A 25894-nucleotide genomic window follows, 5' to 3' on the forward strand; every position below is an offset into this window, starting at 1 on the left:
TGCTGTTTGAAATGTTTATTTACATCAAACTCACACAATTTTCATATTGATGTCATTTTATGACAGCAGTGTCATTGTAATGTAAATATCCTGTCAGTTCATATATTTTCTCATATTAGTTTTATTCTGGGGTCTTCTACAAACACCTACTATACAAGCCAAAGATCCTTGCATCTAAAAATCTGTTAAGACACAAGTAAGTTGTTTCATCACCTTCAGACTAATAGCAACTAATCTAATAACAATCAGTGCTGTGCAGAGATAAAAACTGTATATAGTTTTCACAGTTATATTTCAGTATTTTATTTCATTACTGCTATACCCTTGAAATCAAAATAGACAAAAGAAAAGAAAAGAAAAAGAAAAAAGATTTCCAAGGATCAGAGTGCCCTCTTGGTAAGGTGGTCTCATGAATAAGGAGAATAAGAAGCTCCTGATCTGAATCATTGATGAATTGAGGGGCTGATCTAAGCAACCATCCAGAGCTCATCCTCATCAGTCACTCTGCAGGAGCGTTTGGCCTTCTCTGCCCTCCATGTTGATCAAACGGTGACGCACACCCCTGTGCTTTACTGGAAACCCACATCCTTCCCGTCAGATGGGTCTAAACAAGGGGCGGGAGGTAAGAGGTCTGCAATTGTAAAGACAGATTAAACTTTGAATAACTCACTCCCTGACCAGTTGCCATGGTGACAAAGTCTTCATGTCTTTCATTTACGATCCCCCTCAGGCAAATAAGTCTAGCCTGAAGTAGTTTGTAACGTTAGCAAGATCGCTGCACAGCCAGATAGTGTTTGCTGCTTCGCCTGGGGCCAGATTTGTCTTGGCAATATGGAAAAACATCAGGGTGAGCTGGAAGCACAGTCCCACAAGTGCTGACTAATTGAGCAGTTTGTTTTTGCTCATAATACAATCTGCACTTCAGCTCTCAAATGTGAGACATTTAAAGCAGTGAGGGGACTTAATAATAAGTGCTAAACAAATTCAGAAATCTCATTTGCTCTTTTATTTTGTCCATTTTAAACAGTTTATGACAGCAGAAACGTGCTTCACCGCTGTTATCTGATAGCTACATTTATTTTTAGAGATTCATGCCTCGTGTTACAGCAGTCCTAAGTATTTTTAGTGGTTCAAAGACTAATCAGAATCCGACTCGTATGAGTAGCTATTAAACGAAATACAGCACTGTGTAAAGGTTTTGAGCCACTCCCTCATTTCTTCATATTTTGCTTCCAGTGAGCCAAATTTCATTTTTTTTCCAGGTGTTAGAAGGTCTTTCAAAGTTATTCTTTGAACATTGGCTGCTTTTCCTTCATTTTTCACCTGATCCCATTTGTTAAGCCACTTAACACAGACCTTTGACTCGTCCGAGCATGAAAAAGGTACCTAACCAAAAAAATGAACAAAGATAATACAATTTGACAAGCTTAAATCAGTAATTTTACACCAGCAAGGTGATTCCCAGAGAGCTGTTAATTAAAATTTTGCCATATTTCAGCATGCCGTGCAATATGTCTTCAAAAGAAATTAGGGAAACAGTATCTGAAGGAAAATAGGACAAAATCCAACAAAAACCTGATACAGGATCTGAGAGATGCATATGAAGTAGTTACAAATGTGTTACCTGGAACAGTAAATGACACTACTGACACTAACGATGTGATCATACTTTGACACAGTATATATATGTTTTCTTATTTTACAGTATTCTGTTGGTAGAGTTGCAGATAGTAGGACTTTTTCTAGTACAGACAGGAATTGAAAGCTTCTTTTGAAAAACTGCTGCATTACACCCCTTTGATCGCTTTCACCCCGACCTCTGGAATCTGAAGCCCCCTGTGTCTCATTTAGAGGACGGGGAGGGAGTGCAGACATGATCTGAGGTGGCTGGATGACCTGTTTATTTTGTTAGCTGTGTGCGTTGATGTGAAGCTGGATGTCAGGATGTGTGCGTGTGTGTCTGTGTGAGAGAGTTTTGTGTCCTGACTTATCATTGGACCTTGACTATCAATCCAGATAATCTGTGGACACTGAAGTGAGGATTACTGAGGATTTGTTCTGAGAAAAGTGAGCCTTACTTGAAGTTGTATTGTCTTAGCCTTTCTGCAGTCACTACGATAGAGCAGACACTGTGTGCCGGTGCAAAGAAGCTACTTTTATCCATCTGTGCAATGAAAGCCAAAGAGACAAGTCCTTCAAGGCTCCTAAAGCTTGAACGGGCAGAGAAAGAGTTTTGTGTACCAAACTAAGTGAAGGGGGCGGGGGATGTTTAAAAAAAAAAGACACAGGGGGTGTTTCTTGCCCCTCTCTCCCTTTTTTCTGTCCCTGTTGGTCTCCTTGGTCACACACATGCACACATACTCCTCGGAAACACACACACACACATACACACACACACAAAACCACTGACAAGGGCTCAGTCCTGCTATGGCCACCACTACCACAGAGGAAAGCTCTCCAGTCCCGACCACTGTAGCACCCCAGCAGCCTGACTTGGATGACAGCCTAAAACCAAACTCAGAGGCAGAAGCTGAGCTGGGCGAGACCCAGTGTGACAGAGAGGAAAAAGAGGATGAGGAACATGAAGAAGTGGGAAGAAGCTGTGATTCGGAGCAGGAGAATACAAAAGGGAAGAGTTTGGACTCAGAGTGGGTGGAGGAGAGGTTCAGGATCGATAGGAAGAAGCTGGAGACCATGTTGTATGGTGAGTTAAATGGGATTATCAATTTTTATGGATGGAACTGTCAGTGCTATGTGCCTGAACTTCTGGGCTTTCTTATCGACTTCATTCTCACAGTCTGCCTTGAACTCTACAACATCTGAATTTTGTGTTATTTTGAAACCTATCCTATCCTGTGCTCCTCATTGACCTTGTTATCTACCTGATCCCACGCGCCTCTGGGGGCCTCCAGCCGCCTGTGCCCTTGTTGTCGTCATCAGTAAACGCCATCCACTAAACCCCTGTTGCTGCATCATTGTGATTTATGACCTGCAATTGCTTATGCATTCGCAGGTCCTTTTGGCTATTATCATTCCCGTCTGTGAAGCAAAGGTAACTGCCTCTGTTAGTTATGGCTGCTTGGCGGGTTTATGACAAATGCCTCCCCTGTGTCGCCGGGGAAACTCTTTCTGACAGCGTGCCACCGCTGTAGACACAAGCTGATGTTTGCGCTTGATGGGAAAGTGCTTCAGCTCTGATAACCGCGGCTTGGTTTTTAATGCGCGCGCAGCTGGGACTTCTGCTTTTACTGCTGTTTGAGCAGCCTCAATCAGGCAGTAAACATCCCATCTCAACCCTTTAGGTAATAATCTGTCACACCGCATTCAGGCCTTCACACTGATTTTCGTACACCCCCCTCCCTCCCCTTGGTTTTGTACTTTAATTTTTTCTTCTTTTTGTTTGGGTAAAGTGGGAGGTATTTGCGTCAGCAAATGCCATTGATGTGATTAGTTGTCTCCAGGCTAATTTGTGGCTGCCTTTCCTAACCACCACCTTTTGCTCCACCCCATAGTGTTTTCTTCTCATTCCTCAGCTCTGGCCAGCGTAACCCGTAGTGATAAAAGGAGGGGGTTGAAGGCGTTCCTGGGGCTCCCCCTGAACCCTGTAAATGTCACCATGGAGCAATGGCCTTTTAAACTTGTTTATGTTCCCAGCAACCTCTTGTTCCACTGGCTTGACAAATTTCAGCCAAGTCAACATTGAAATGCAGACTTTGTGTTCACATGCGTCATATTGAACATTGCGTGGCGACCAATACAACCTGACAAATCTCTCTGCTGGGTTTTATTAGGGGTTTATTTTATCTTTATCTGCCTTGTTTTTACATTTGCCTACTTCTTCTTTCAGCTCCAAAGCATGAGGGTGTCGAGACGGGAGAGGAGTTTTTTGAGAGAGTAAGTGGCTCTACACACATTCAAACACTTTATTCATAAACCAAACAACTAATAATATTTGGCCATTTTCCTTTGTAAAAACCACTGACAGTGTAATCACTAGTGTTTTAAAGCCTCATGGTGAAATTTATCTTAGACCAGTGAAAACATCCCTGCTGCAGTTTTATTACTTGTTGGATGCTCTTCATTCAGTGATTACAGATTTTATGGTGGTGATAATTGGAGGTGGAGGCAGCTTTGTATCCTAAGATCTGCTGTGTTCTCTGAATGTGTGTGTTCTCATTGTATCTGTTACGATCTTTCCTGCATAGAGTGATAGCAGCTTCTTTGTTTCTCACTCTCTTCTATTGTCCGTGCTTTCACAGGTAATGAGAGAAACTAACACTCAGGTGAAATGGCCATCCAAACTGAAGATAGGAGCCAAATCAAAGAAAGGTGGCAAATTCTTCATGTTCCGTTCACACCAAAATCAGTGCTCTTTGTTTTGTGTTTTTCCCACAGCTTTGTGTGTGTGTGTGTGTGAACAGAGATTTATCATTTTCCATCTATTGTTTCTAGATCCACACGTGAAGGTGGAAGGGAAGAGAGCTAATGTCCTGGAAGCCAAAAGGAAGATACTAGAAGTGTTGGAAACCAGGGTGAGGTTGCTGGTGCCTTAAATTTACAATGTCAAGAATCCATAGAGGAATGTAAGCTTTTAATAAAAGTAGTTTTATGGGGTTTTTTTTATGTTAAGGCCAGTATTGAACTGAAATCTGCTCAAATAACCAGTGTTTATATAAAACCAGGTAAACAAGGTGACTCTAAAAATGGACGTGGCCTATACGGAGCATTCTCATGTGATTGGAAAAGGCGGAGGAAATATCAAAAAAGTGATGGAGGTCACATCCTGTCATATTCATTTCCCTGACTCCAACCGTCACAATGCTACTGGAGAGAAAAGCAACCAGGTAGGTGGCATTTTAATTCCACTAACTGCTGCCACTATGACAGGAAACTGAAAACCAATTTGTTTACATGTTATTTATTTATTAATTACCAGGTCTCCATCGCTGGGCCCGTAGAAGGCGTAGAGGAAGCCAGGAGGAGGATAAGAGTGAGTTGTCAATGTGTAATTTGAGCAAACTGCACAGAATAGATTTTTATTTGTCTCAACACTCAATATTTTCACTCCTGTCAGACGGAAAGATCAATAGAGTGATTAAGAGGATGGCTGACACAAAAAGGACAGGTATATCTGTCAATGCACTGCCTGTCTTGTCTCTGTCTTTGTTTCTCTCCCACCTCTTCATTATCCCTCCCTTCTGTGTCTCCTTCTCATCGAACCCTTGCCCTTCTTATCCCAGGACCTCCAGCCGCTATCCTTGACCTTTGACCTGCCAGTGAGTCTTGTGCCCCAGGCTCTGCCAGATCCGGGTTCACCACTTATCCAGCAGGTAGTACAGACTCTGGGGGTCAGTGTGAGCTTCAGGGCCATGCCACCCCAGCCTCAAGCCCAGCCGCCCTTTTATGGAAGCTGCTGCACCGTCTGGGGTCTGCAGGGCAATGCAGATGTTGTAAAGGTTAGCATTAAAGATTAAGGAGACTACTGGGTAATGAGGGTTAAGTATCATGTCGTGACTATATATACCATCACCTCACAGAAGGCGACCTGCATCTTGATGGACCTCCTGCTGGGAGCAGAGGTTGCAGGCGGTATTGTCAACAGCCAGCTGGACGTCACCTCCCAGCAGCACCTATTCCTGCTGGGACAGAATGGCGCTCACTTCCTGAGCGTTATGCACCAGACCCAGACCCAGATCATCCTACCGGACCTCAGCGCCCCTCAGAGTCCTCCCTCGCTGCTCATTCAGGGCAGCCCTGATGGGGTTTGTCTGGCTAGGCAGCATCTCATGGTACAGCGGGGCTGTTTATTTTGTGTGCACATAACTGCTAAAAAACAATGCTGAGAAAACTTTGCTGCTTTTAATGTTTGACACTTTTACAATCTGTGTGATGTTTGCATATTTGTGTACACAATAGGACTGTCTGCCTGTGTGTTTGATGTTTGACATGCGTGAAGATGGGGAGGCCGATCCCTGTAAGCTAGCTCAGATGATGCGAAACCTTGGAGTCTTCATTAGCGTCAAGCCCAAAGTAAAACAGACCAGCAAGGTACATTTTACCTCGTGGCTCTGATGCTTATTGTTTGAGACACAACTGAAAAAAGAATGCTAATTTGATTGGGCTTTGTATTGATAAAAACTTGCCCTGAAATATTTCTTTGATTTTGAATGCAAAATATTCTCCCCTGTAGTTTTCTGCTGAGTTGAGTACTGATCTAAAAATCTGTGTTGGTTTATAATTGTCAGTCAGTTGTGGTGAAAGGTCTGGAAAGGAATATTTCCTGCCTCTATGAGGCCCGCCGTCTACTCCTGGGGCTGGATTCCTCTGAGACTGTTAAGATAGCTGAAATGACCCCTGGCTCTCTGCTACCTGGCAGTGGGCTGACCAATTACTGGCTCAATATGTTGCTGCAGCAGCTTCGCCTGTCTGAACAGGGTGAGAGCATTAACACATGTGATTTGTTTTTGCAATCAGAATAATTCTTTTTAAAATTTTTCTGCTTCATACTGATTCATTCATATCACCCTTCTTCTTGATGATCAGGCCCCGTGCCTGTTCCTGCTACAGAGATGCCGAACGGTACAAAGCCACGTCCCTCACCTCCACCAGGCCTCACCTCTCCCACTGAGGAGGGTAGGGTAGGGCTGAAGGGAACAGATGGTCGACCTCTGGAGAAGGTGTTTCACTGTTAATGTTCAAAATGACAAAACACAATGGGAAATTCTTCTGAAACTTTCCAATTCTCTTTTTCAGATTCTGGAAAATGAGGACCAGTTTGGTCAGCATGAGAGCTCTGAGTGTGTGGCGATGTCATCGTCTGAGACGTGTGACGCTTTGAAGAGCAGCATCAGCAGGATCGGACTGAATGGTCGGAGGGGGAGCCTTCAGGGTCCTGAAATTGCCAAGGTTTTCAGCCAGGGCAGGCGCCATTCAACAGGGCAGGTGTTAACGTACAGGTGAGCGTTTTGCAGGTACACACACCTACTCTCTGATGACTCTTCATAATCTTTAAAGTCTTAACTTCTGGAAAATTCTTTTGTTGTTGTTTATACTTGCTCTACTTTGGTTTCTGTTTGATTTGATATAAATCAGCTCTACAGAGCGTGCAGTTTTAATGATGCAGCTCACATTTAACACACTCTATATTTAAACTGCACAATGACACTTTGAAAGAACTGCTGCAGCCAGGTGAAAGAAAGAGTTAGTAAGAACTCAAAGATTGCACAGAGCCATCACAGTTTCACCTAACCTTGCGTGCGTGTGTGTGTGTGTGCGCGCGCGCGCGTGTGTTCCTCCTGACTGTGCCAGACTGCTGAACGCAGACACTGAGGGGGGGAGGAGTGAGCGGAGGAACAGCCTGAGGAGAGATGTGACTCTGGCTCAAAATGTTCGCGCTGACTCATTCAAGGCTGAGGTGAGAAAAACAGGAGCTGCAGGTTTCTTCCTTGCTTGTTTCTTCACGAAGTTATGTACAGATCTGTGGCAGACATTTTGGTCACGGATGATGCTCAGTGGACAGATAATCACATCTCTGTAGGACAGTGGATGAGCGAACGCTGAAAATGTCACGTTAAACTGAAAATGGGAAGATCATTTTCTTTGTCACGGTCTATAATCTATTGATTTGCAGTTTGATTTTGAAAATTGGGTTCTCTCTTTGTTGGTCTCCCCTCTTATTTTTCTCCCATCTCACATACGCAAAGGTTATGCAAAGAAGGATTAACAAGTTTACTGCCACGGCAGCAGGACGTGTTTTCTTATGCAAGTGTTTGTTCCTGCTGTAAATTAGGTTCCCGCTATCCTCCCATCTCTCAGTAACCAAAGAAAAAAATTCAATTTCATGCATTATTTACCTACTCCATTTCCTGTTTGTACTTTGTAGGATTATGACTATGAAAAGAAGAAACTGCTGGCAACCAGAGGTTAGTCCTCCTAAATGTTTAATATTTCTTCCTGTCTTGCTGCGGTTTCAGAAACGTTCTGCAACAATGATTAGCACTGCTAAGCAAGCGTTCCTTCTTTTTTATTGATTCACAGTTGCTGTTCTGCAGATAGTTGCATGAAAATAGATTTTGGTGAAGTATATTGTTGTTTTGCTCATCAGCACACTTTTTTGTTTTGTTTTCGGAGCTGAACAGGAGCAGGAATAATTTAATTTTGCTGGTAACAATCACGTGTTTTGCTCACATCATTGCTGGGAAAATACTTAATGTCAGTGGATTAAGCCAGATGAAGTAGGCTTTTAAGTTTATTCAAGCATGCTATAGGGGAGACACATTAATATCCCAAGCAGAAGTAGGGATTTGATAAAGGGGTGCCATTTCCGCAGTGCTCACTGCCAAGACAACTGATGAAGGGGGCCTGTTTATGGGCTGCAGTGTGCCAAAGTTATAATAGAGTAGCACTGGCACTCCCACTTAATTCACCAGGGGTAGATACACAATGCAGACAACCCACGCACACATGCATCCAGGAATGGTGCGTGTGCTCTCATACACAAGCGTGCGTGGACACACGCGTAGCATCCCTCACGCAGAATGAGAGATACTGAAGAGATCTGCAGCCAAATGGTACCAAATTCCCTCAGTGTTCCTTTATGGGATTATGAATTAGCAGTTTGAATGGGCCATCTGCCTCACAGCCATTAAGACACCCGTATGCCAGGATATGAATGGGACATTTACGCCACAAATACACACAAAGACACCCGAATGAAAACCTACCAGTAATAATCCTGTTGATATTGCACTCTTTATGGAGTACTGTTGCAGTTTTTATCACACATTCACACATGGAAGAGGCCCAGGGTCACTTGTTTGTCGATTGAATGCGTATGCCAGTCTAAGTCTTAGCGCTCAGAGTTTTATTAAGTATGCCACATGCTGGCAAGAGAAGTAACACTGTTCGTGATTCATTATTTAACACATGAACCCAGCCTGCTCACATCAGAGTACCAAAGAAGACGTGGAAAACCTGCAAAGCATTTTTATGATAGACAGACTGCGGATATGAGTATTGATGCTTGCTGCAAAATCCATTTATGTGAATTTAAAGCTGTAAAGCTTTCTGAAAGTGTTTCCTTATTCACTTCTTTTGCCACAGCACTACTACAGTCAGACTTTCCGCATTGAACATGCAACGTGCTGCATTTATGTGAAAGCTGGCAATCAGATTTCAGACAACATCACAGACGGTAATGCTTTTGATACCAGTTAGTCCCGAAGTCACATTTTCTAACTCTGTGTTTATGTGTATTTATGTTAGCCATGCAGAGGAAGCCTATAGTCACAGAGGTCCGCACGCCCACAGACACGTGGAGTGGCCTTGGCTTCTCCAAGTCTATGCCAGCCGAGGCTGTAAAAGAGCTTCGCAACATCAGCAGACGCAACTACAAACCCTACCTGAGCACCGGTAATAACCAGCAACAGGTACAGATGAGCCTACTGCTTACTTAAAAGCTGAAAAAATGGTCTCACAGATTAACATTTTGAGTTTTCGTTCAAAGTTATAGGTAGAGTTCATGATTTATAGGTACAGCTACTTTTGTTGGACTGAATTCAGTTGAAGCTTTTACTGCAGTGCAGTGAAACAAGCGCTGCCACGGTGGCCCTCTAACACAGTCTCATTTATTGGTTTTGCCCCCTAACAGTCTCGGGCATTTATCTCACTGTGTGGTAAGCACTGCCAATTTGTACGCTCAATTACCTGGAGTCTGATACCATCAGTGTGGTCAACACAGGCACTCTTTGGCAACCTGTTTACCTGAGCTGGTTCAGCTCATCTCCCCTGCTCTTTTAAAGCCTTTTGAATAGCTGCTCTCTGACTGCCCACTGGCCATTGATGTAGAAGCAGACTCACTTAGGATAATGAAAGCAAGAGGCATTTCTCCAATGAGTTCAATTTTCCTCTGAGACCCAGGCAACTGGGAGGAAGCATTTGCTATGCCCGCTGCATTGATAGATTCGAGTGAAGGACTTTTACTGTCACAGATCAGCCCACAGTGGCAAATAAGCTGGTTTAGAGACACGCTAAATGGATTTGGCTAAATCCTTGGATCTACAGGCATTAGAAAGTTTATGGCCGCTTGCAGGTATTTGTCTCTGGGACAGAGACAGGGGAGAGATGACAGTAGGGCATGGTGGCAAAATGACACGATGATGCTATTGTGCAAAACACTGTCAGAAGAAAGCAACATTAGCCTGTATAAGGGAACTTATTATAGATTCCCATATTTTCAGTTTGGATACAAGAACAGCAGTAACATCCACCTGGTTTTCAAACCTGTCAGACAAAGTGTCAGAGCAATACAAGAAAAAAAAAAAAAACAGACAGTGGATGAACGGAGGGGATGCACCAAGACCCAGTAAAAGATAAATAAGGAATATCTTTAACCTTGCATCATGCAAAGTTAATAGAGTCCAAGAGCAAAAATAGGTCCACTTTAATGCTGTTACTATCTCCTTCTAGTCTTGGGCTGCTCAGACAGGAAAGGTGGCTAATGGAAGCGACTCTGAGAACTGGAGGGACAGACGTGGATCCACATCTTCATCCCAGCCCATCTCTTCCTCTTCGTCCTCATCCTCATCTTCCCCATCCTCACCTCTGACTACTTTCTCCTCATCATCCTCTTTTCCTGCATTTGCCTCCTCAATGAACCGCAGTAGAAGCGACAAGCCCTGTAAGTCTGACCTCTGTGCACTCAGCTAAACAGAGATCACCTGCTCCCTGCTGCGTTTAACCTTTTCCTCTAAACTTTGGCCTCCGGTGTTCAGCGGAGAGCTTTGCGAGCAATGGCAGCAGCTACTTCGAAAGTGTGTGCTCACAGAGGAGGGGGTCGACCTGCAGTCAGCGGAGCCCCAGCCCCCACTTGACAGATGACCTGCCCGAGCTGCTCGGCCAGCTGGGCCTGCTCAAATACATCGATGTGTTTGAACAGCAAGAGGTAAACTCACACACAGAGTCGCACTTGATCATTTTTTGAAATCACTTTTTTTTTCATTCAGCTTGCAAACACAAGCCGAAAGAGTTAATGCATTATAAATGAGCATCATGATGCAACTTCGGTCTACACTCCTCTAGATCGACTATCAGACATTCCTCACTCTGTCTGATGAAGATCTGAAGGAAGTGGGTGTATCTACCTTTGGAGCAAGGCGCAAGATGTTATTAGCAATCTCAGGTGAATCTCTGAAGCCTCAGCCGGGATTTATGCTGTATCCGCTTCTCTCTCTGTTTTGGCAGTATGCTGTGCTCCTCTCCTCTTGTAAAATTGATTATTTTTCCTCTGATACAGAACTGAACAAAATCAAGAGGAGGCTCTCGGATACACCTGCTGTGAAGTCTGGCTACCTGGAAGGTGGTGCTAGTGGTAGACTTCCACGAATCATGGATGTGGAAGCTGCAGCTCAGAGTAACCGCTGGTGAGGGAAGACGCCAAATATGTGGAGATATTCTAATGGGAAAATATACAACAATGATGATGCCAGTGCAAAAGTCTTACTAGCTCATTTACTACAAAGGGAGAGGTGCGAGATTATCCTGAGAAACTACAAAAATTATGTAAAACATTTAAACAGGGTGCCTTTCTTCTACAGCGTAACCCAAAGCTTTTTTTATATAATAATTCAAAACAAGGAGGCTTTCCATCCAAAACTCAGTTATGACAAGAAACGAACTACACAAAGCACACAGGAACAGGAGAAAATGTTGATTTTTTTTTTGTCATAAAGTGCCTTTCTTATGCAAACTCTATATTTTGACCATATTAACCACAATCTTTATGCAACTGTAACATTTACCCAAGAAAAAAAACATGTCATAGTGATGATAATTAAAAGGTTGCTGTAAAAGACTGTTTTCTTTTATGAGAGTGAAAAAATAGTGAATGACATATTTAAAAAAAAAAACACAACACGTCTATGGCCAGACTCAGTTATGTGTTCAACGCCTTAAATTGATAACCTCCTATGTCATCAGTGGAAATGTGTGAGGCAAGTAAAAACTGGGAGCAGACCACAAGAGGGCACTAGTGTCACACACAGTCTTCTTTTTACAAATTCACGTCACATTTGTGCTGCATGGAAAATAATGTCATTTGTTTCAAAGTGACAGCAGCATCACAGCTCCTGCTGGACAAGGTGGGGTTTGGTTTTGAATTATACAGGGCCTAGTATCAGATAAGACAAATGATTTAGAAACCATAAATACATTTATTTGTTTGAGGGTAATATGAAACTCCTATTATAGTGGTTTGCATCTTCTGACTTCTCGACAAAGAGTTTCAATTCGTTTTATCGCTACTCCCTGGAATGAAGCCAGTGCAGCCACTTTTTGCTACCTGTTAATATTATCTGCAGAAGGCTGCATGCAGCAAAATACGTGCCATCAGGGAGAAGGCGCTGACAGAAATGTGCAAATTTGGAATAGCAGTGCTGCTTATCACATGGAATTGAATGGGCCAAGATAGCTCCACTGGAGGGCATGAAGGGGTCTGATCTGTCTCGAGGCTCGACAAGCTGGTTGGTACAGTGGCAGCCAAGCATGAAAGAGAGCGTGAGTGCGATTGGTGGGCTGTGACAGATTAGGGGGAGATGATCCCTACTTATTACAATGTGTCTGCCAATTACATAGGCAGGCTTTAGACTGGTGATCCTCAAATCTGGTCCTTGGGCTCTGGAGGGATGCTGAATTTCTGTCCTGTCAGGTAGTTATTTGCAGTCCCCTGGGGTTGTGAGCGTGAATTGGTCCTTGATCACACAGCTAGAATGAAAACAACCTGGAAAAAAAATGAGCAGTGCTCTCATTCCTGAGGACTTTGGAGATCCACTTTGACTTTTAACATGTAAAGTGGCAATCTTGACTTATGGCCCAGTTAAATATGTAAAATGAAGGTATGAGTGACTCCAATAGCAGCTTGCCCACTTTAGAGAAGTCTGGTTTAGTACTGGACTTAGCTTGTCGATATTAATAACTTGTAGTATACCCTGCAGCTTTTAAATGGAAGCCCATGGATTTAACTGACGTGTATGTAGGGAACCTGATACCAACAAACAATCTAATTATTTCAGTATGAATGCATTCAAACATCACCACATCTTCATAAGCATCTCATCAATGAAACTACATGCATGGTGCTACATACAATCAGCTTCCTGTCATATTTTCCCCAGTGGGAAACTCCAAAACTGTGCAAATGACCTTTAAAACTACCAGTCTTTATTGTTACCAACACATACATGGCAAAAGATGGTGACTTATTAACCTGTGCTTGAGCCATGATGGCAGCTTTATCTGTTTTCTTCACAGCCATTAGATAAAGACAGAATGTAGGAATGCATCTGTGCCGCACTAGTGAGTTTCATAAAGTGGAGCAAATCCACATGTAGGACATTGTCTCCAAATGTGGGATGAGGGAAGAAAAATGCTGTGTAGTCCTACATAAATGATGACCCCTTGTCACTGTGGATCAGTCACATGGCCATTTACTGAATACATCTTGTGTGAATGTATGTATACGGGAAGCAGTTTTGGAAAATATGCTTTGTTACATTTTTGCCAAGTGTTAAATAACAATCTTTCAACTTCAATGTGAATCTCCATGCAAGCATCTTAATAAAAATTCACTAACAGAAAAACTACATGAAGAAACAAAGTATAGGTATAACATAAGGTTTTATGTGTTGGACAAGATCCTGACTAAAAGAAATTCCTTTTTTTGCTTTAACTCTTTAACTCCACCCAGGAGCTTGATTTCCATACGATAACTGCAGCCAACTGCATAAAGCCCCACTTGTGGCCATCACCGGTCTCTATGGAGACGCTGGGTGGATACGAGGATCCACCCAACAGGAAAAGTCATTTGGGGATAATAAAGAAGCAGCCAATAGAGAAACGAAACAGAGCAGTGAAGTGCCCTGAGGATAGAATGCAACCAAGCTTTCCCTTTTCTGAGATGAAGACAGAGCTCACTACAAGAGGAGTGAGTTTCAGTGGGAAAGCAGAAGAAAACAGAAACAATAATGAGACAGCATGTGAGTGGCTGAATGTGAGCCGTGGTGTGCAGTACACCACGTTAGCTGAAGTTCCTAAACAACCTTCCGTGTGTTCAAAATATCCATCATACTCCTGAACCCAGTGATACTTTGTCTGATTACTCCTTTTAGTAAAATGGCATCTGCACGAGTTGGAGTTCTGTTGCAGGTGGCTGGACGAACCCATGCTGTGACAAAAATTTCATAACAAAGATACCGAGATGTCTTCAAGCAAAAGCACAGAGTGAGAGGAAAGATGAAGAAAACAAGCCGATTTCACCTTAATTCTGAATAAACAAACCATTTCCTCCTTAAACATCACTCCGAATAACAGAAATTAAACACTTTATGTAACGGCTCTAAAGAGGAAGAGATGTTTTTCTGAAACTGCAAGGTCTTTCTCCTGAAGACAGACAAGCATGGCCTTGGTGCCACAGATGCTTAAGTAGATGCATTCCTACTTATGACTATATTTAAAGGTTTTCTTGGAGACCTTACCAAGGAGAGGAATCCCTGCATACAGGCAAGCTGTTTTGCATTTTATGTGAAAAAAATTAGCTATTATAATGCTATTTATTTGTAATAGGAATTTGAGCAAAATGTATTTTCGTTTTCTTTATGATTTGATAGACTGTGTTATCACTAGGGCGATCGTGGCTCAAGAGTTGGGAGTTCGCCTTGTAATCAGAAGGTTGCCGGTTCGAGCCCCGGCTTGGACAGCCCAGTTGTTATGTCCTTGGGCAAGACACTTCACCTACCGCCTACTAGCCGATGGCGCGATATGGCAGATATGGCAGACCACCTGTTGTAGCAGGTGGTTCGTCCAGCCACCTGCTACAACTGTAGCTTGCCTCCACCAGTGTGTGAATGGGTGGATGACTGGGTGTGTAAAGTGCTTTGGGGTCCCTAGGGGGATCTAGTAAAAAGCGCTATACAAATACAGACCATTTACCACTAATTATTATTAAGGCTCCAGTGAAAGGAATAGCTGAGAGCCATATAGCACTGCAACTGGGAATATAGGCGGATACAGTAAAGACACAAGAAGCAGACATTTTCTTTCCAACTTTTCTCATGTAGCCTGATGACAGCAGAAGACGCACGAGCCAGGGTCCCAGAATCGGGTGATTATACACCCTCCACAGCTTCCAGCATAATTTGATGCACATAGTTAAGCCCATTGTCTATTCTGTGTGACAGAGAGTCCTGTGAACTGCTGAATAGGCTTTTTCAAGCCAGAAGATTCAGTTGTCCTTTTAGCTTCTGATTGTTGCTACAATGTGTTTTCAAAGTGCTGCGCAGGCTGTTTCAAGCCAGTGGGGTCAGCTGTCCCATTAGCCACTGATATTACAAAAACACTCATTAAGCTTTTATGTTCTTATGGGCACCGCTAGCTTTGTGATTCTCCTCTCTCAAAGGCAAGTGATAAGAGTATTTTCTGCAGCTACCATTTATGTCTGCTTCTAACAGGGACGACGCTTTCTCAAGGTTGGAAAAGGTCAGTATTGATGGAGGGCTTTGATTGTAATACTGCAGCGAAATCCGGGCTTTGGAAAAAAATAAAAAATCTTATGCAAATGTGTTTGTGGTTTCAAAGAGAGGCAAGAGATGTGTTTTTATTCATCTTTTTTTTTTTATCACGATTTTGTGAAATGAGATGAAACACATGACGTCCTGCCTAAAAGGTTTCATCACGGGGGAGCAAGAGACACATGGACGCAGACCTGTAAGGTTCAAAAGACACCCAAAGTGCCACTTTACTTAAATTCTCAAAGTTACAAATAAAAGTTCACGTAGTTGACATGGTGAAGATTTCAATTTCAAATCACTGAACATATCCAACGCTTTGACGCACAACTGAGCCTCTTCTTCTGCATGACTTCGTGTGTCCTCCCAGCTCAGGAGCAGCTTAGTGTCCATGCGCAGTCAAAAATCCTCAGCAGCCCTATTGACCAATTAGTAGAAGAATAGCTGGCTGAGAACCAACCGATTTGGACTGTAGGTTTTGCAGTTTGCTTTTCTTAACTGCTATCACACTTTGCAATGCAACTTCCTACCTCCTGAGATTGGGAGAAGAACCAAAAAGACACTAGACAGCATCAACATAGCAACAAAGTATTGTAGCAGCCAAATAGGCATCACTTTCTGTTTGAGATGCATAGAGCTAGACCTGGCCAGGTAAATCTCTCTTTTATAGAAACACGATGAGAAACATGCAACAACAACGACAATACATCATTAATCTCATTGTTTCCTGGGCTTCCTGGAACATTCAAGATCAACAAATATTTTACAATCCTCCTTAAAACAACAGAGAGAGAGTGAGAGAGAGAGGGAGAAGGAGCATCTCAGAGCCTTAAACTGTGGCAGCAATTTGCAGAAACATCATTGAACACCAGAAGGAGCCCGACGGTGGAACACACAATATGAAAATGAGCCGCTGATGGAGCAACAGGGAAGGTAGTCCATAGCCTGGCCTCCCTTAAGGAAACATATTTACATCCAATACATCAGCTAACATATCTGGGCTCATAGACTGACCAGAGATTCTGACATGGACATACAATGATAGGAGAAAGGGAGAACGACTGAAAGAAGATGGAACGAGTGACAGAGATAATAGAGTCCCTGTTAGAAGGTGTTTACGATCACAGGTTTGGGGGAACGTGGAGGCAGAAAGTGGACAGCTCGAGCAGAATTCTAAAAGGGGCTTGACAGTTGTTGAAATCTAATAGTCTCTCTATTTTCTGTCTGAGGACAGAGTGAAACGCTTGAAAATGAAGAGGTCAGATGAGGTTCACTGAAGAGAGAGATTTGGATGAGAGACAGAGATTGCAGTAGCAGGTTGAGGGGCCAGGAGATGGACTGCTGCCAAGGTAACTGGAGGAAGAGACATTGGAATGGCTTTAGATCTGTGCTGAGTTAACGGAGTTTCCTGGTCAGCTGATGGCAAAGGAAAATGGAGCGGAGCTACCAAACGTAGCCGATTTCGTCATCCTTGTCCTCTTCCTCGTCCTCGTCGTCCTCGATGGTCCCTCGGGGATGGATGCGGCCCCGTCTCTTCTTCTGCCGGCTCCGACCGGTCTGTGATGGCTCCTCTTCTTGATCGTCGAGGAGTATGACCGCACCGCCGCTGCCAAAATCCCCCGATGTCTCCTGATCCTCATCTGTAGAGAGAGAAAAACATAATAAAGAGATTACACAGATATCCCCAGATTAACATTAATTATGATATATTAATGATTTCCCAGATTATAAATTCTTTGCCAGTGGGCTCCCTGAAACTTGAAAGCCTACTGGAAGTAACCCTTCCAGCACTTTTCTGAACTGACAGGTTTCTGTCATATTTAAGGCCTGCTTACATAACAAAATTAGTGGGTTTGCTTCGGCAGTTAGCAAGGGTGGTCTACGCTTCTGCAGCTACCTTTGGAAAAACCCGGAAACTATGCTAATAGTCATCAAACCACATCTTTATTGATATATACAGAGGTGTCAAGACTTTCATTAGAGGGCACAGGAGGTCATGATGCAAAACAAAACATTCAGTGTAACACTTCACCCCCAAAGACCTTCAGAACTAATTCCACTCTCATTAGCTCCAGCCTTATTTTGTTTTGCACTAATTGCTAATGTTAGCAATTAGCCTGGGTGTAAACTCTTGAAATAGGGCACAGAATCAGAGTAGGCCATCATGAGCTAACTCTTTCCCTAACCAATACATTCTTTTCAGGGGAGCAAATAATCTACTAGAAAAAATAAATGAAAAAACAACAACTTTTGCTTTCTGTTGATTTACCCAACAAACAACATGCGGCTACAGGGAGTTGATTATACTGGATGGTTTTAGTGGTGTTTGGTTAATGGGAGGCTAATGCTGAATCCAGTGGAGCTACAGTGTGAACAGGAGTCATTATCAGCTTCTGCCTCGAGCATTTTTTGAAGCTCGAACTTCAAATTAGTCTGTGTTCAAAACAGCCTATTTACACCTGGGTACAACTGCGCTGTGGTTGAGTGGCACTTACGCTGTTAAAATCAGTTTGGTGTCCTTGTGTTCAGGCTATTGAGTGGAGAGCTGCTGCATTGCTACCTGTTTGTTCTACGCAGGCCAGAATGGGAGAACTCCAGGCAACCCCTGCCTCAGGCCACTCAGCCAGAGTTAGATGAGCTTGTTAGGACTGGTGTTGTCTACGCGTGTGCATGTGTGCATGTGTGCATGGAGGCTGGACGGACATCAATACTGGAACCTGCATTTACTGGTTTTCGACTAGACTGGCATCCGTGCGAGGTGCAATCTGCCAGTGAGTTGGCTGTTTGATTGGTAATTAGTATGTCTGCCTGGATTCTTTCCTCCTAATTATTGTTCTTTTTTCCACAGTGCAATTGATTTGTAGCAAAGTGCTTTTATTGGCTTTTTGACCATTTCATTTGAATTTCCATGGCTGACTTGTTAGGTATCACTATAACATGTCAAAAAACTTAATCTTGTATATTCTTTGTCAAAATATAATGCAATAGGCAGTAGTTTATTTGTTTATTCTCCCCTGTGAGGTACGCCTCAGCACTGCTTCAAATTCATATTCATAACAGATCTTTTGACATTGCTCCCTGCTGACAAGTGTGACAAATTTTCTGTCTTGACTTGCAAGATGCTGGTGTTTTATCAGAGGTACACGAGCAGGATATCAGAGGCAGATAGAATCAGGCATATTAGAAACAGCTGAATTGGCTCCAGAGGCATGCCTAATGTTATCTATTTCCTAAATGATAACTGATCCATAGATACCGGTACAGATAGAGACACACGGGGAGAATTACTGAGCAAAGAAAGAGAACAAAGTTGCAGCTGCAGTGCTCTCTGTGTTTCAGTGTTGTAAAGAAGAGATCGGCAGGCTTTCTAATTTGTAGAAGATTACAAATGAAACAAAAAAGACAGATGTTCAAGCAGACAACGTGGATCAAAGCACTAACACAGAAAGAAGGTCAGAGAAATGGAGGAATAACAGAGCAAACTGAAGAATATCTACATGTGTGGCTTGGTCTTACCACAGTTGGGATTGCCTTGTTTTCTAGAGCCAGCTATCTCGTTGCCATATTTGTCCACACACCAACACTGGCCAGTGCTGCCGTGACACTGAGTTGGTTTGAAGTAGCCCTCGTCAGTACAACGGGGAATATAAGTGCCTGGAGACGAGCAAAGAAAAGCAGGAGGAAATGAGAAGGAATGACGAAAAGTCACAGAAAGTTATAGAAAGCTGCTGGAAAGGTTAAACAGACAAAAATTAAAAATAAAATCTGAGCATATAATGCAAACTCTGCTCAGCAGAGGTTACATGTACACGTCCTCAACTTGCAGCAAAGGTTCTTGTGTATTCACACAGGGAGGGAGATCAACAATCAATTACTGCTGTGAAGGTTGCAGACAGGAACCATACATTCTGCTTAAGGAAAAGCAGTCGCTTGATAACACACATCCACAAACGCACACACCTATTTTCTCTTACCTTCATTTGACCCTGTCCCAGCTCGTTTTTCAAGCTGTTTTGTAGTGAGCTGAAACACTACACGATCTGCTCAATGGGTACAGATGACATGTGTACAAAGTGCCTGGATGTGTTTTATAGTGCTGGTGCAATATCTCCTTTTTTCCCCTACTCGAAAATATTTATTAAAATAAATCCAACTGCCATTTCACTCTGTGGTCGTGAGTTTTCCTCCAAGGGCATTTAAAGGAGCGAGCAACTGACAGCTGCCACTTCAGACTGACCTATGAGGCTCTTTCTTCGACTTTGACTCTGGATCCTGCTCTTCTCAGTTTGACAAGGCAGTCCTACAACAACAGAAGAAAGTCAGTATCATTAAATTGAAAACTGAAACAGCTCTAGTTGTATCTTAGATTATAGTTAATAATCACTCAAACCTGTTTCCCTCCACTAACAGCTTAGTGACATATTATACTGGAGACATCCTCCTTTGCTATCAGGCTCAATACCCATTATCCTTACATTCACTATTGATTTACAGTCCTTGAATGACGTGACTATTTATCCTTCTTAATACATTATTAATTAAAAACATGTTTTTATTAGTACTCCATTACTAACATTTAGTTCATTACATTATATCAGAACTACTGTAACTGGTCTTAAATGAGGTAATGCAGGCAACTCGTATCTGTGTCACTTAAGCTTTCTTTCCTTCCTTACTTATTCATATGTTCCCTCCTTCTTTTATCCCTTTATCTTTCATCCCCCTTTCCTCACCATCGGGCTTCTGGAAACAGTAGCACCACTCGTTATTAGAAAGCTTGCCATCCTTGAACGAATCACAGGAGTTGAAGAGAGGCTTCATGCACAGTTCATACTTGTCAAGGTAGATGGCACTCAGCTCCGACTGGTCCAGGAGTAGGTCAAAGTTCATGTCTAGCTTGTTGAACATCCAGCCCAGTGAGTCCTTACAAATGGGCAGGATGCTTGTATCAAAGTCTAGAGAAGAAAAAATGGAGACGCAAAAAAGAAAAAAAGGAAAAAAAAATCACATCTGATACTGCAGAACATGTCCAAGTCACCGACATTTCCTTTTTTTAAAGTAACACACTGAGTTTCGAGTTCGAGTATGTGCGCAAGAGTGTTTTCAGCGGCAGAGAGCTGAGATGTGTTCAGACTAGAGATGGCACGATACCACTTTTTATGTCCGATACCGATATCTTAAATTTGGATATCGTCCGATACCGATATAGTGTGTTTTTTAATAAATAAAACTTTTTTTAAAATATCTTGCTGCATTTTGTATAAGTTCAAACTCAAAAAACCCCCACTAAAGCTATTCTGTTATACCTGTATGCAAAAAATACACTGCACCCAAAATATTTCATAGTTCAGCAATACTGATCAATCTAATAAACTTAAACCTACTTCATCCTTCCTATTCTGGTATTTTAAAGAGTAAGCAACCTAACCAAACTCCCAGCAAAAAAATAAAAAATAGGGAACCACCCTCCACCTCATGATGCTTAATCGACGTAATCAACTTTAATTTGATGCAGTGTGAAAAAAATGCACAGAAATCAATTATTTTTCAAGAATAATTAAAGAGATTCAACATCTTTCTTCAACAGAATTGCAGACTGCACAGATGGTATCTTCCCAAAGGAAAAAGTACTATAGCTTACTAGGGTATATTAGACTTAATAGTTACTATATACAGTAATGGACTTCTATACTTTTTACATCAGATTAAAACTTTGGGTGTAAGATTCAGATAATTAATTATTAAAAGCGAGACATTTTAAATGAGAATAAGAAAGAATAGTATGTCTTTGTGCCCCCTTTTCCCTGTTCATGCCCTATCGGCCCCCCTGGCTAAACTTTGCTAGATCCGCCCCTGCACAGTTACCAGCCGTCAGCTATGTAGAAAAAGATCCTGGTGTAGAAAGTAATATTAAATAAATTCTAACAACAGCTTATCAAGGTTAAACGTGCTGCTGTTGTTCAGCCGCTGGTTTCCTCTTTCTGGCGCGAAGTGGGCGATAAACAAACAAGAGAGACGGACTGACGACAGAAAAGCCGATCAGCTGATCATTGATCAGTTTCACGATTGAAGTAGCAGCAGGAGAGAGAGAGAGGCAGTCGCTCCATATATTGGTTGTTAAGCTTAACGCAGGAATGCTTTACAAACATTCAGAGATGAACTTACACACTTGCTTTACTTCTCTCTGGGATAACTTTCTCGGAGATGAAATGCTCAACCAGACCACCGACAGATCTGGCACGCCACAGCCGCTCTATCACGTGATGCATACTGCTCTGACGTGCTAAGGTTATGAGCCGAGTTATGCCATGTCGCAAGTTTTGTGAGGTGCTTTTTTGATATTTAATGGATCGGATTACATTTTTTATTTCTCTCCGATATCCGATACAGTAATTTAGGTCAGTATCGGACCGATACCGATACGTAATATCGGATCGGTCCATCTCTAGTTCAGACATGTTGACATTACAGAGAACAGAGCAGGGTCACTGTCAACATCAGTGCTAGCCCTCATGAGAACTGAAAAAAAGCATGACTTTTCAGCAGCTACTGGGTACACACACGCACACACACACAGGCACACGGCATGGGGATGTACTCACGTCCAGTGGTGGAGTCAAAGCTGTCAGAGGATTTGAGGTCTCTGTTGGCATCGAGGTGGAGAACTCCGAACCAGTCCTTCAGTCTGGCAGAGAGACTGTGAAGCTCTGTATCAGTGCAAGCTGCAGAAACACACACACACAGACACACAAAATAATGAGGAAAAGGGAAGCTGTCAATCTACTGCTGTCATCTGAGTAAAAAAAAACAGCTCTTTTTCTTGCTCCTCATCAAACTTTCATTCCATTTCTGGTGTGTACTTTTCCTTTGTATTCTTTCCTTTCTTTTGTCTCGTCCAACTTTTCTCCTTGAGCAAACACAGTGGGGTGATAACGCATACTCAAATACTGGTTACCATAGGAACACAATCTGACATGCACATATGCACATACACATATGTACAATATACATATTGTTATTTCCATGGCTCTTAGCATTTCTGTCCAGTTTCATTTAGCATTCGTTCAGAGTTCAGATGAATGACTTTATCTTTGCAGGAAAAGACACAATCTCACACACATACACCATACCAGTGGAGGTCTGTCATGCCACTTTGCCTTCATAGTAAAACAAGAAAAAAGAAAAGAATAGTTGTGTCTGCATTAGATGCCACTTTATTGTTGCAATTTTAAGATAAATGCATGTGTTTCTATTAGGGCTGCCACAAACGATTATTTTGATAGTCGACTAGTCACCGATTATTTTTGCGATTAGTCGACTAATCAGAGTCGACAATGCATCCATTGGACGTAAAACGTACAGCTTATTGCACCAGCATGCATCTGCTCTTATATAACTATCATTAGCTTACAGCTTTAAGTGTTTAAGCTATGTGCTAACTCAAAATAAAGGCAAGATGATAGTTTATTAAATTTTAATGAAATTTACAGATTGTTTCGGTGAAGTTTAATAAACTCCTTGCTACTTAAAATATAACAGGACACCGGAGTATATTCTTGAGCATCTCACACTTCTGATAATCAGTTGTCTGCTTGACATTTATTCAGCTGTGTAAAAACTATACCTTTAATCTCAGCCAAACCGATTTACTCAGGAACAAATAAAATACTGAAAAAAGCCAAACAATAACATTTTTAAGTTATCTAAGTGACTTATATATGTTTAACCTGAGTAGCGAAAGACGGCGGTGGGTTTGAAAACGATTTGCCCGGAGTCCGGGATTCTCACCGGCTCTAGTGAGCTTTGCCCCTGGCTAGCTATCGAGCTAGTGGGTAACGCTTTTCAAAATATGTGGTGTCTTGATAAACTGAGCAGATATTTGAGGTTTACACAGCTACATTCTCGTCTGAAAATATGTTAAACGTTTATTTTGTGACCCAGAAAGAATAATAAGAGTAATATTAAAACTAACTAGCTGCTGCCATTGTTGGAAACTGAGCTGGGCTGCGCTATGAATTCTGGGACAAAGCTACTTCTTCTTCTTCGGGGTTTAACGGCAGCTGGCATCCTTGTACATGCAGTGCTGCCATCTTCTGTTTCAGTCCGTTATTACACTCTTAAATCCTACTACTCATTCCTGCGTCTTTTGTGATCTTACAAAGCTTCAAACGACGCATCGACTATTAAATCAGTCATCGACGATTTTGATAGTCGACGTAATCGTGACTAGTCGACTAATCGTGGCAGCCCTAGTTTCTATCTTTGTGCATGATCGCTCGCATCTGTGCAAATGCAAAGAAAGTTCACCCAGCACTGTCACCCATTTTGATGCTTTAATGACAGAGAGCATCAACTGAATTTCCCTAATTTGAGTCATAAACAACAAGAAAGAAAGCTCTCGTTGCTTCAGCCCCGTGGGACAGACATGGTTGGACTGCAATTCAAGCAGACCTCTGCCTCTGCCTGTCTCATTCTGCATCTTTGTGTGTCAATCTTCTGCGCCTGATTGACACATTTGTTTCTCATTTTCTTTCGTCTGAGAGTTTGATAAATGTGCCTAGAGGACAACAGCCATTCGGCATCTCGAACCATCATTACCGATCAAAATCCTTCAGCTTTGTCGTGTAGCACAGACGATCCACAGAGGAAGGTTGTTGACAATCCTGTTGCACGTGGCTTTCCTTTGATACAATCGTTCTTTTTCTAGTGTTTACATCTGAAGATAGAAAACTGAGAAAATCTTCTGAATGTTTGAAATGTGAACGCCTAAATGGACCAAAATCACTCATCCACACACGCACACAAGGACTTGCACTTAAATAAAGAGAAGACCTGAATCACACTTTGCTGTCAGTGGATTAAGATGTCAGCAAACATGGGATCAAAAGGATATGAGCACATCACACACACAAGCAAAGTGTAAACACTCCTCAGCGTCAGTGGTAGTTTATAAGCACATATTTCTGGCATCTTGCTTTTAGCTGAGCCACACTCAACATCCTGTATTCATGCATTCTTGTCAGGTCATGCACACATGGAGATACACCTGTACATACTGCATTTTACAGTAATAGTTTGGAATTGTGCACATCTTCCTCCATAAAAGATGTTCTTAGTAAAAGAGGATGAAAAATACTTGTCTGACTGAATTCATGTGTACATGTGCGTAACTACGTATGTGTGAGTGTGTGCCTTCAGGACCAGACAGATAACATTTCACAGCACTCTTCATTTCCACAGTCTGGAAAGAGAGAACAAAATACCAACAGCTAAACATCATCTCTCCTCAGCGATTCTCAGTCGGTAGCACGTCGCCCGTTCGAAGCTCAAACCTCTGGAAGGTTTGTCCCTGCCTGATCCTTTATGTGACTGCACTGCATTCCTACATCGTCTCTGCCCTTCATCGTCTTGCTCTCTGTTCCCTCTCATTGCTTTTTGTATCACTCTTTGCTTTTCTGATTCTTTTGTTGCCTTTGAGACTTGCTGATTTCTCTCGATTGCTCGTTCATTTCCAATTCTCTAACTCTGTCGATTTTCAAGATTCAATATAAGCCACTTACCTGGCTGTGGCTAAGCCAGTTTCTTTTTATGACGAAGAAGAAGGCCACTTTGATATGTCCGACTCTCTTTATTTCTTTCTCTCACCTAAATTGCTTTGAGTGCTTCATTTCCCATTTCTCTCCTTGTACATCCCCCTACAGACTCTAAAGATTTAAGCGTTTCTTTAACAGTTTTTACCTTTGATATCCACTCCCTCTATCGCTTTCCATCTTATTGTACACTTTTTCTGACTTCACTACACTCATCTTTTCCTCTCAAAGTTTCTAGACTTGGCACTATGGCTCAGAATGAGTCTAGATGGACTCTTATCTTTTTATTTTGTCTGCATTGTTGAAATAGTTTCTGATAATTCCAGCACTGCTGAGTGCATAAGGAGCCTTTTCAGAGGGCGTTAAGTTAGAAAGCTGAAAATATTCACATATACATCCAATGCAGAGAGTTATAAAGGCCTGTTCTTACACTTTTCTATGTTAACAGAATACATTACTGTGCAAAAGTCTTGAGCCACTCTTTCAATCAATCCCACACTGGTTTAGTAACCAGTCCGGGGACTGGTGAGGCCAGTCCATGACACTTATAACCCCATTGTGTAGTTTTTCTATCCAGGTATGTTTTTACTGCACTGTTGGTGTGTTTGAGGTCATTATCACGATGAAAAAAGAAACTGTTGCCAGTCTCATATTTTCTAGATCAGCGGTCTCCAACCTTTTTTGCGCCACAGACCAGTTTAACTCCAACAATATTTTCATGGACATACTTTAAGGTAAATAAGGTAA

The 25894-nt window shown here is 42.3% G+C and overlaps 2 protein-coding genes and 1 long non-coding RNA gene across 4 annotated transcripts in view; 1 reads left to right on the plus strand and 2 right to left on the minus strand.

Annotated features, from left to right (window-relative positions):
• LOC146717635 (uncharacterized) lies at nt 1–2204 on the minus strand. The gene is made up of 2 exons (XR_014921942.1): nt 2079–2204; nt 1–631 (listed from the first exon to the last, which is right to left on the minus strand). It is a non-coding gene; the product is annotated as an uncharacterized LOC146717635 (long non-coding RNA).
• A 156-nt stretch (nt 2205–2360) lies between these two features.
• Nucleotides 2361–12049, plus strand: bicc2 (bicaudal C homolog 2). The gene is made up of 19 exons (XM_085478696.1): nt 2361–2704; nt 3848–3894; nt 4260–4329; nt 4453–4532; nt 4683–4844; nt 4937–4990; nt 5241–5456; nt 5538–5789; nt 5917–6048; nt 6246–6435; nt 6544–6677; nt 6754–6956; nt 7309–7414; nt 7883–7922; nt 9265–9428; nt 10468–10678; nt 10773–10942; nt 11080–11179; nt 11294–12049. Exons 1-19 carry the CDS (start codon nt 2428–2430, stop codon nt 11422–11424), a joined length of 2739 nt encoding a protein of 912 aa, XP_085334822.1. The 5' UTR covers nt 2361–2427; the 3' UTR covers nt 11425–12049.
• Nucleotides 12050–15757: 3708 nt separating this feature from the next.
• Nucleotides 15758–25894, minus strand: part of spock1 (SPARC (osteonectin), cwcv and kazal like domains proteoglycan 1) — a 131726-nt gene continuing 121589 nt past the window's right edge. For both annotated transcript variants that reach the window (XM_085478710.1, XM_085478703.1), the window contains exons 8-12: nt 22160–22279; nt 20291–20512; nt 19795–19857; nt 19074–19211; nt 15758–17197 (exon numbers count right to left, since the gene is read on the minus strand). In XM_085478710.1, the coding sequence (XP_085334836.1) occupies nt 17001–17197; nt 19074–19211; nt 19795–19857; nt 20291–20512; nt 22160–22279 (740 nt within the window). In that variant the 3' untranslated portion in view covers nt 15758–17000. The remainder of the gene's footprint in view (nt 17198–19073; nt 19212–19794; nt 19858–20290; nt 20513–22159; nt 22280–25894) is intronic.

Source organism: Copadichromis virginalis, linkage group LG2 (assembly GCF_057382275.1).
Source record: "Copadichromis virginalis isolate Kocher_CV1m ecotype Utaka linkage group LG2, C_Virginalis_male_GT1.1, whole genome shotgun sequence".
In the NCBI taxonomy this organism is placed as follows: Eukaryota; Metazoa; Chordata; class Actinopteri; order Cichliformes; family Cichlidae; genus Copadichromis; species Copadichromis virginalis.